General features: G+C 42.1%; 1 protein-coding gene across 1 annotated transcript in view; it reads left to right on the top strand.

Annotated features, from left to right (window-relative positions):
- Positions 1–4,942, top strand: part of POPDC1 (popeye domain cAMP effector 1) — a 48,117-nt gene extending 43,175 nt beyond the window's left edge. The window contains exon 7 of the mRNA XM_006156946.3: positions 4,360–4,942. Within this exon, the coding sequence (XP_006157008.1) occupies positions 4,360–4,484 (125 nt within the window). The 3' untranslated portion in view covers positions 4,485–4,942. The remainder of the gene's footprint in view (positions 1–4,359) is intronic.
- Positions 4,943–11,086: the final 6,144 nt, after the last annotated feature.

Genomic DNA, 11,086 nt, shown 5'->3' with positions numbered 1-11,086 from the left:
CTCAGGTGCTTGATCTTCAACTCCGCAAAATTCCTTCGCTTTTTCTTAAGGGTTTCTGGCACAGCAGGAACCTTTTTCTTGGTGGCTTCCGCAGCAGCAAGAGCCTTTTTCTTGGTTTCTGCCACAGCAGGAAGCTTCTTTTTCTTCTCTTGAACACCCTCCATGGTTCCAGCCGGAAAAGAGGAACTATAAAAGCTTTCTAAGCTACTATTCCAAATAAAGTTTCTAGCATGTTTGTAAAAAAAGAAAGAAAGAAAGAAGGAAAGAAAGAAAGAAAAGAAAGTGAGAAATCACTCTCTGAGGAGGATGAACTTACCGCAATCCCTTCTCCTCCATTCTTCTGTCAGGATTTTGGGCATGCATGCACATGTGCCCAGCGTAAGTTTAAGCCACCAGGTCCAGGACTCAAACTGTGGTCGATATGTGGGAGTCCATCAATGTCACCATGATGCCATCTGCTGGTCTCCTCATTCTCCTTTTAACGTTACACAGTAAGTACCACAACAGTTCTGCCCAGGCTGATACAGCAGAAGCAGGATAATTTTTTCACAGAAAAGTTCAATGTTCTTTGAGGAAAGTTTTCATCAACTTTTGGGTCCTCCCTTTTCTGTCAGTGAAAAAAATGCAGTGACAGGTGAGGTAGTTCAGAGAGGCAGATAGCACTGTGGCTCCACTATAGATACTTGCCTCAGGATGCTCTCGATCGATGGGCTTGAGAACTAGAGAGCGATGAGTCCCAGTTCCTCAGTCAAAATAAGCTGGGTGTGTCTCTGCTGTGTTGTGTATATAATGCAATTATGTCTAAATAATACATATTATTGATGTGGTGTAATGCTGTCTGGCATGCCATCTCATTGTTTGTTCTGTGGGTTTTATCTGATCTCAGACACTTAGCCTAAATTAATGTTTTATGAGATTCGTTTGTAACTTGAGTCTAGAAATATATAGGAGCTATGGATGGCTACTACCATTTAAGAGGGAGGTGGAAAAGATAAGTTTACTATAATCAGAATAGCTAAGATCAAGAAACACAAACCCCTTTTTGAGCGAAAGTCCTATTTCCTTCAAAGGCCATTGCTATGGACAATGATGACTTTTGTCAACTTTTCCTCATTATTTAGAGAAAGGATGTTATTGTCCTATTGAAGATCGTATTAATGAATTAACCTTATACACTTCCAAACATGTGTCAGTGATCATCCCAGGCACCAATCTAAGAACTTTGTAAATACGGTCAGTCCTCAGAACAACCACTGAGGTAGACATTGTTCTTAGTACTCCTATTATACAGATAAGGAAAGGGAGGTACAAAAAAGTGCAGTAACTTGCCTAAAGTTCCACAGAGGATACTCACTACCACTCGAGGTGAGGTGTGAATTAAAGAGGTGGTTAGTGTGTTTGATATTTCCTGGGGGGAAAAGGAAACAAAGCACCTGCCTGAGGCCTTCCCATGCCGTGCTCTGTGACAGAATTTTATTCTTGGACTGCTCAAACAGAGGCTTAATTTTGTAGTTTTTGTCAGTAATCATCTTTTTTGAGAGGTTTTCACTATAGGGCGCGTGCGCTCGCCAGACAGAGAGAGACATAGAGAAAGAGAGCAAGAAATCACCCCCCAGGGGGGATGGTCACGCCGCAATCCCTTCCCCTCCATTCGCCTCTCGGGATCTTGGGCATGCACGCACACGCACCCAGCGTGAGTTTTAAGCCACCGGGTCCGGGATGCGAACTGCGGTCGACTACGTGGGAGTCCAGCAACATAGCCATTACGCTAACTGCTGGATCCCTGTCAGTAATCATCTTGCAAGAAACTTAGGATTTTTGCTCTAAGTGTCTTTTTGTGAATAATGTCCATGTATATACAGATAGACGCACACTGGCTGTGACAAAGTCCAGCCCTAAGTAATTATTATCTTTTTATGTTAAAAGATGTAACTGTTGGTAGTAGCAATTCTCCAGATTTAGTGATGTCTTCTATGTGTCCAGCAACCTGTTAATCATATTACATTAATTATTTTAAAATTTTATTAGTAATTATTTAATTATATTTATTTTTATTATTATTTTAAATTTACTGTAGAACTCACGCACTCACCAGAAAGAGACAGAGAGAGGGAAAGTGAGGAAGCAAGTTACCAGGTCCAGGACTCAAACTATGGTCGACCATGTAGGAGTCTAGTGCCTTAATCGCCCGGTGGCCCCTACATTCATTATTATTATTGCTTGGAGAGGCTTTTGCTGTAGGGCGCGTGCACTAGCCAGAAAGACAGAGAGAAACAGAAAGCGAGAAAACACCCCCTGGGTGGATGGCCACACCACAATCCCTTCTCCTCCATTCTGTACTTGGGATCTTGGGCACACGCGCACACATGGCCAGCGTGAGTTTAAGCCACTGGGTCTGGAACTCGAACCACAGTTGACTACATTGGAGTCCAGCAACGTAGCCATTACACCATCTGCTGGTCCCGTTCATTATTTTCTTTAACCCTCCCAACAACCCTATGAAGCAGGTCCTTTGAATCTCCTTTCTGCATATATGGAAACTGAACCTTAGAGTGGTTTACTCACCGAGTAGGGGTCACGTAGTTAGGAAGCAGCAGAGCAGGGATTTGAACCCTGGAAATATTTCCTGAGCTTCTGGGCTCAAACATTCTGTGTGCTGTCTTCCCTGCGCCATGAGGAGGGCCAGGACAATTGCTTACTCCTCGCTAAGTGCTATAAGGATCCTCCCACAGTGTCGTCCTTCCTCCCAGGAGCAGCCCTGTGTTGTGGCCCCTGCTCCTCCCTGCTTACCACAGCATGCCCTTGGTGCAGGCCAACCCTGCTGCCTGATGCTGAATCTTGCCAGAGAGTGATAGCTGATCTTGACAAATTTCCACAATTATCATGTAGCCAATCTGCTTCCAGTCTTAATGAGATCCCTGGATTCTCCTTTGTTGTTAGCAAGTATTCGAGGGGTCAGGTTTCACCTGTCTTCCTTCCATAGCAGCCTCACACCCCGCTTGCATTTGCAGTTCTGTGTTTGCTAACTGACTGCATGCTGTTCTGCCTCGGGATTGTGGCACAGGTAAAAAGGAATGTGGAAGGTTCTTCAAAAACCTACAGATAGAGCTACCATGTGACCCAGTAATCCCACTTCTTGGTATTTATCCAAAAGATAGGAAAACTCTGTTTTAAAGACTCTCACACATTCATGTTTATTCCAGCATTATTCACAATTGCTAAGACACGGAATTAACCTGCATGTCCAAGAACTGATGTCCAGAAGGAAAAATGTGGCATATGTACATTATAGAATACTATTCAGCCATAAAGAGCAGAGAGACCCTGTCATTTGGTACAAAATGTATGAATATAGAAGATTCAATGCTAAGCAAAGTAAGCCAAGCTGTGAAAGACAAACATATATATATATCCCCACTCAATAAATACTGAATGTTTGCACTCTATGGAAGAAACTGAAAGATTCGAGTCACAGGAAAAGTAACAACATATTTTTCTGTTTTTCTATGTAAAAATGCATCATGACTTGCCCAACAACTCAATAGTAGGGGGGGCAAATGTAGATACTAGAGACTATACGACAGGAGAGAGACTATACGACAGGAGATGAGAGGGAGGGGCTAAGGGTAAAACCACTTGACAGACACAAGAATGTAAAGTTCTCTGTTGCAAATAAAGTGATGTATTTTGTAACATCTTGATTTGATTGTCATGCACTGCATGCATGCTTTGAAAACCACATTGGTCAACCAGCAGATGGCATAATGGTTACATTACTGGACTCCCACATAGTTGTCCGCAATTTGAGTCCTGGACTTGGGGGCTTAAAACGCATGCCAGGCACGTGTGTGTGTTGGGGTCTTAAAACTCATGCCAGGCGTGTGTGTGCATGCCCAAAATCCCAAGAGGAAAATGGAGGAGAAGGGATTGTGGTGTGGCCATCCTCCCTGGAGAGGAGGGGTTGACATCTTTTTGTATCTGTTTCTCTGGCAAGTGCACATGACATCTGACTTTTTGTCTCTGTTTCTCTGGCAAGTGCACATACCCTATAGCAAAAATCTCTCTCTAAAATTTTTTTATAAAAAAGAAAACCATATTGTACACTATAATGATGTATAAAAAATTAAATATAAATAAATCATAAAATGAAAAAGAAAAGGAACGTACTGTGTTCAGGGAAATTCTATTCCTGGTCCTAGCTATAGAGTACTGGCCATAGATTATCCCATAGAGTTTTATTTTCCAATTGGACTGTGTAATCGATACAATTCTGCCAATTTGATATAATTGATATAAATTCATACTAGTTCTAGGGAAGGCTCTGCATTAAGCAATTTTTCTTTCTGTGTGTTTTCACAGATGTGTCATCCCCACACCAGCGAAGTTCATCCAGGATGAAACCAATAGAAGAAGGGGTGGAAGATGACGATGAGGTCTTTGAACCGATATCTCCAAATACATTCAAAGCCCATCAGTTGCCTTGATCAGAGAGAGAATCCAAGTTACCAAGAAGAAATTGTCTCAAAGACATTCTGAAAAATACCAGCACTTTTTCATGGCTTTTAGGTTATTTTGCTTTAGTATAGCTAGGCTGGGAGCGTCTGAAGGCAGGAAAGTAAGGAAGGGTCAAAGATGGGGAGGTGATTTAGCCTATCTTTTTTATTGGTCAGTTTTTTAAGTAATGATTTCACTGAGCCTTCTGACTAAACCTCATTCTACTTGGAGATACATATATTTTCACACTATTTTTTAGAAACATGATTATTTTAACAAAAATATCTTACTAGCACTCTGTCAATGTAAATCCCGTTTACTTATTTTTAAGTTGTGGTTTGTTTTCCTCACAGACATTTTTTTCTGACGTGGCAATGGGGTTGCCTTTGATAATTAAAAAAATATTTTAGTGAGAAAGATGCACACACACTTGTGGAGAAGAGAAAAAGGGGGTTTATGTTGTTTCATTTTTTGTCTTTTTTATTAGATTTTTGCTGTAAGTCTCTTGTGCTCGCCAGAGAGACAGAAAGCGAGAAATCACCCCCCTAGGGGTATGGCCACACCACAGTCATTTCTCTACCATTCTCTTGGGATTTGGGGCACACATGCACACGCTCCAGGCTTGTGTTTCAAGCCACCAGGTCCAGGACTCGAGCTGCAGTTGGCCATGTGGGAGTCCAGCAACATAACTTACACCATCTGCTGGTCCTGAAAGAGGTATTTTTTACAGGATTTTGCCATGTCATGCTCTTTCTGGTCCCAACCTCCCAGTTAGCCAGGACCACAGGCGACTACTGTCATCTCAACTTAGGCTGGACCAGGAATTAAACCCAGACTCCCTATGTGACCTCAGCCACTGCATAGCAGCACCCTCCCAATTGCACCACAGCAGCAAAGGCCTTCATTTGAGCATTTTAACAGATAGTATAAGTTTTAAATTGAGGCTAAGGTAGCACGTAAAAGCAGGGAATCTCAGGCTTTGTTCAATTATGGTTTTTTCTGTGTTTTCTTTTTTGTTGTTGTTGTTGTTTTTTTGGTTTTGTCTTTGTTTTTTTAATGTGAAGTATTAAAAAAAGATGTGATTTGACTGGTTTTACTTTTCTCCCAGGCTAGAAGTGTTGTTCTATTAGATCACCTTACTTCCTTGGACACCTGTTGATAGCTTGATAGTGAACAAAACTCATCAGACTTGGCTTACATACCCTTACGTTATGCCGTTTGTAAGCTCGTCTGAAACCCAAAGCTGAGAAGATAAGGAAGGAACGCCCTTCTGAGCTCAGTGTCAGCCTTCAGCTAAACTCAGCTTGCTTGTAATCATTGGGCACCATCTTGACCCAGACATTCTGCTGTAGGTGAGGAGGACAGAGGAGTCTGTAGCTGAGAAAGTGCCACAGGATGAGGTGATTGAAAGATTAGCTTCATTGTTTGGTCTGTTCCGAAGTTTCAGACGGTTCCTCCAGGGGCATAGATGTCTTTAAAAAGCATGCCCAACACAGAGTGAGCTGTGACTGAACATGGTTGTGGGACAGAAGATTTACCACAGCCATACCATGGACACGCAACTAGAAACCGCTACTGCTGTGAAGACCTTGATTTCAGATATCGCTTTGCCACCAGAATCATGTTTTAAGACACAGTGGTATTTGGCTGCTTTGGAAATGAGATCTGCCCATTGGTATTTTGTGTCCAAGCCACTCAATTGAGTCAACCAGTTGAACCCTACTCAAATTAATTAAGATTCTGGGCCAGCAGGTGGTGTGGAGGTTAAGGTGATGGACTCCCACATGGCCAACTGCAGTTCAAGTCTAAAAACTGATGGCTTGCTTTCTTAGTTTCCCTTTTTCTCTTTGTCTCTGGTGAGCACATGTGCCCTATAGCAAATTTAAAAAATAATAAGTAAAATTAAATAAATATATTTTAAAAATCTTTTCCATTTTATTATGTTTCATCCACTAGAAGCAACTTTGAGTCAGTTCCCTATGGTATGGAATAGCTAAGAAAAATTCTAAGTGAAATTATTTTCAAGTCAGCAGAGCTAAAAGACACATTTCTTGCCATGAGGTGATTTTTTTAAGAGAGGTATAGAAATAAACTAATTTAGGTTCATCTCATATTCCTAAGACAATATCTCTTTTTTAATTTCCTACAGAGAGAAAGGTGGAAAGTGAGAAAGCCCTTCTCCATTCTTCTCCCAGGATTTTTAGCACGCACACACATACATATGCCCGAGGTATGTTTCAAGCCCCCTCATCTGAGACTCAAACTGTAGGGTTGGCTTCGTGGGATCCAGCCACCTTAACCACCACACCATGAGCAGGTTTCAAGTATTTTGGAAGCCGATTATTTTAATAATTTTCTTGAGTTAATTTGTGTGTGTGTGTATGAATGAAAGGAAAAGGTAGTTGATTAAGTAGAAGCAAAAGTGCACTCCTGAGAGATAGGAGTGGGCCTGCGCAGACAGAGAAAGAGTGGCTCAAAAGGCCCCCACAGTTGCATTCTGCAAGGTTTATCACTGTTTTCATCCAGATCATGTCGGTTGATCATTGGCTGGGCCCACCATTGTTCTCATCTTATTGGCTCTATCAAATGTGGCTGGGCCCACTGATTTATCTCATTGGCCATCCCAAATGTGACTTAATTAGCTAGATAACACCTTGCCAATCTCCTGCCTACATTGAGTTAAATTTACATGCTAGGTGACTCACTGAGAGAATGTGCACAGACTGGGAATCTAGTGCCTGATGTCTTTATCAACCGTTCCTCATTAATATCACAATAAAAAGGCGGACTTTTACTTTACCACTATAGCAGTCCTCAGTTAGGAATTTTTCTGGGGGGAAATAAACCAAAGGTAAATAACTTAACCTTGGCTTTAGGCTGAACTATCTTTCTGTACCTGAGAACACATGTTTAACTAGGACATACTAGTGTCCATACTGTGTTCCTTTAACCATTGGGGTAAGGCGCACTGCCCAGTTAGCTTAGATGTGTGTAACACTACTTTGTGAACTCACTCTGTAGAGTGTAGCCACATGCCACAGAATAATGTTTCAGTCAACAACGGACCTCCTAGACGACAGTGGTCCCGTAAGATTACACCATGTGGCCTTGGTGCGTATAGACTATACCATCTTGGTTTATGCTGAGAACTGTCTATGATGTTCCCATGACAGCCTCACTCAATGATGCATTTCTCAGAATGCATCCCTGTTGTTAAGCAACACATGACTAATTAGACATGACATCCTTCCCTACTTAGAAGGTAATTTTAGATTCTGCTGTGACTGCTTTTTTTTTTTTTTTGAGAGGTTTTCGCTATAGGGCGCGTATGCTCGCCAGACAGACAGAGAGAGACATAGAGACAGAAAGCGAGAAATAACCCCCCCAGAGGGGATGGTCACGCCGCAATCCCTTCTCCATTCTCCTCTTGGGATCTTGGGCATGCACGCACACATGCCTGGCATGAGTTTTAAGCCACCGGGTCCGGGACGCAAACAGCGGTCGACCACGTGGGAGTCCAGTGACATAGCCATTATGCTAATTACTGGTTCCCATGGCTGCATTTATAACATTCTGTGGATCTGTGAAACCTGGGAGTTTTCTTACCCTGCCTCATCCTCAGACTCTGTTCTGCTCACTTTCCAAACCCCAAACATTGGAGGTCAGATCTGTAATGAGGAACCCAGATACGTTGGAGGTTTTTTTCTGTAATGCTGGGAACAAACCTATTTTAAAAGCACACTGCTAGAAATGAATGATAGAAAATCTTTTACTGTTTTTTATTAAAATGTGTGTCAGTGTCATTTATAGTGAAGACTGTAATCTTATGATTAGGAATCTTAAAAGAGCTATTTAGCCTGAATGGGAAACATGAAACCATTTTCAAATACATACCTCTAAGGAAGATAATGAGACTCCCGAGAAAAGGAGCTGTAAGCCATTGAGTAGCCCTCCCACATAGACTGGATTGCAAAGAAGCAGATAAGAAAACAGAAAAGCTTTCAAGTGGAAGATTACTTGTGGATGACCATAATTCACTTATACATGTGAACAAGTGTATCTTTGGGTAATGCATCAATACATAGATTAAAAATATGTCTGCCGCCAAAGTCCCCAATACACTTCCTGTGTTTTTGGCATTCACTTAGCTGTGTGATCGAGGTTTAGAAAATGGTCTGAAAAAATTATTCTTTCTATAACCCCAAATCTGCTGTGTTTAAATGTAACATCAAGTCAGTTGTACGAACCTGGAGCATAATATTTATACTAGAATGTATGTGTCACTTAAAATATTTTGAAAGCCCTCATATATATTTATATTTATAAAAAATAATAGCATAGAGGCTATATGAATCCTCAACGATATTTATGTATCTTAACTTGGTAAGAACGGGTGCTATTTAATAATTTTTCAGTTTCCGGGGCCAGCAGGTAGTGTGGTGGTTAAGGACGCTGGACTCCCACATGGCCGACCATGGTTCGAGTCCTGGACCTGGAGGCTTGCTCTCCCACTTTCCCACTCTCTTCTCTCTTGCTCTGTCCCTCTCTGGTCAAAATTTAAAAAAATAAAATGAATGAATAAATAAAAAAAATAATTCTTTAAAAAATATATTTTTCAGTTTCCACCCTTGGCTTTCCAGAATCTTTTCTGTCTCTCCCGTCACTCAGTTTCACGGTAACCACTGGACACCTTTGTGCTTTGCTGCTCACAGGGTGCGTCCTGGGAGACATCACCTTCTTTGTATCTGGTTGGCCTTCCTTATGGCTACAGCTTATTTATTTATTTATGTATGTATTTATTTTGGGGTTTTGCTATAGGATGTGTGTACTCGCAGGAGGGAGACAGAGAGAAGGAAAGTGAGAAATCACGCCCCAGGAAGGATGACCATGCCCCCTTCTCTCCTCCATTCTCTCGGGATTTGGGGCATTCATGCACATGCACCTGGTATGATTTTCAAGCCACTGGGTCCAGGACTCAGACTCCTGTCAGTCATGTAGGAGTCCTGCACCTTCACCACCACGTCACCTACATTTCTGATTTTATGACCTGAAGCTGCCAGTTTCTCCCAGCTCCCATCATAGTCCCAAGGATAAGAATCACCTGGATTCTAGAAAAATCTCAGGAGAAAGCCAGCTTAACCTCACAGTGCCCTGCCCACAGTCCACCCAAACAAAGAGCTAGTCCTCCAGCAAAGATTTCGTGCGTGTGTGCGGTGGCTCCCAGCCGTACGTATGGCATGCAGGCCTGTAGGACTTGGTGTCTCCTCCCTGCAGACCCCAGGTGCAACTCCAAAGATCCTCCATTAGTGGTTGCTTAGTCTACTTCCTTGGCTATTTCTAAAGCTGCTCTGCCATGCCTCAATTTCCCCTCAGTTCCCTCTTTTCAGCCCTAGTTTCCCAACCTTCTTTTCTAATTATCCCTGACTAAAATGATTAGGGATTCCCACCTAGCCAATTCAGTCTTGAGGACTTGGAGGGTAGGATGCGGTGAGGGAGCTTGAGGGCAGACATAATCCTACTTCGCTTCTGCTCATCATGGGCCACGCTGTATCTTAGTGATGGCTATCGGGCTTGATGTGCACAGAACCCCCAAGCACTTGTGTCTAACAGCATAGCATAGCGGCCATAAATATAAGAAACCTGATTTTAAGTACTATGTACAGGTTTTTCTGTAGCCTAGTTTTAGACAATGTGAGGATTTTATGAATGCATTATATAGACACATTTATGGGAAACTCATTCTGTTTTTATGCATCATTTACATGATGATGTTTGCTTTGCAATAAAAACATGTTTTGTCTGACTAGATCTTTATTATTTCGGATACCTTCTTATACTGCCATTTGACCAAATAAATTTCTTAGAAAATGCGTGTATTTTTTATTTCATTGTTCTTGCATAGAGTTGTTTTGCTCTAACTCCACTCACACAGGCTGGAGTTGGTCCAGTTGACTTCAGTATTTGTGAGAATCGCTCTGGCTCAGGTAGTTTGAGCAGACCAACAGTAGTGGTACTTTTGAGCCATTTCCCTTGATTTCAAAGGGTCTGTGGTGCCTTTTGCCAGAAAAGAAAAGCCCACAAGCCAAGATAGACAATATTGACTGGATGCAGCCATTGAGAGACCTTCAGAGTTTTCACTGTGGGAGTAAGTGGATGTCAACTTTTTAATCACATGCAGACATTCCCTTCTTGATTCTTAAGGTTCTACAATACATGGAGTCACGTGAGAGTGTCAGAAAAGCTTCTCGATCTGTTCTGTGGTGAGCAAGGAGAACATTGTTCTTGGAGAAACACCCATTTTCTTCCATCACCCGTTTGGGCACTAGAATGGAAACGTAACAGCCCATCACTTGGCCTATAGTAGCAAGTCCTATACACCTGATAAACTTGCTCTAGTCGGCCCCAAAGATAGACCCAAATGGAAGGGGTGTCTTACACTACCAAGACAGGAATCATCACTCAATAAGCCATGTCACCTCGGGCTGGTCCAGGATCTGAGCCTTGAACTTCTCACTGAAATAACTTCGGGACAGTATTTCCTTACTAAAGTCTGTGCTGTAACATCTGGAGAGTTTTTATTTTTGTCTAATTG

The sequence above is a fragment of the Tupaia chinensis genome, unplaced genomic scaffold (assembly GCF_000334495.1).
Source record: "Tupaia chinensis unplaced genomic scaffold, TupChi_1.0 Scaffold000527_1, whole genome shotgun sequence".
NCBI classification, from domain to species: Eukaryota; Metazoa; Chordata; class Mammalia; order Scandentia; family Tupaiidae; genus Tupaia; species Tupaia belangeri.
The sequence above is the reverse complement of the archived record's forward strand: the minus strand, read 5'-3'. Positions and strand labels throughout refer to the sequence as shown.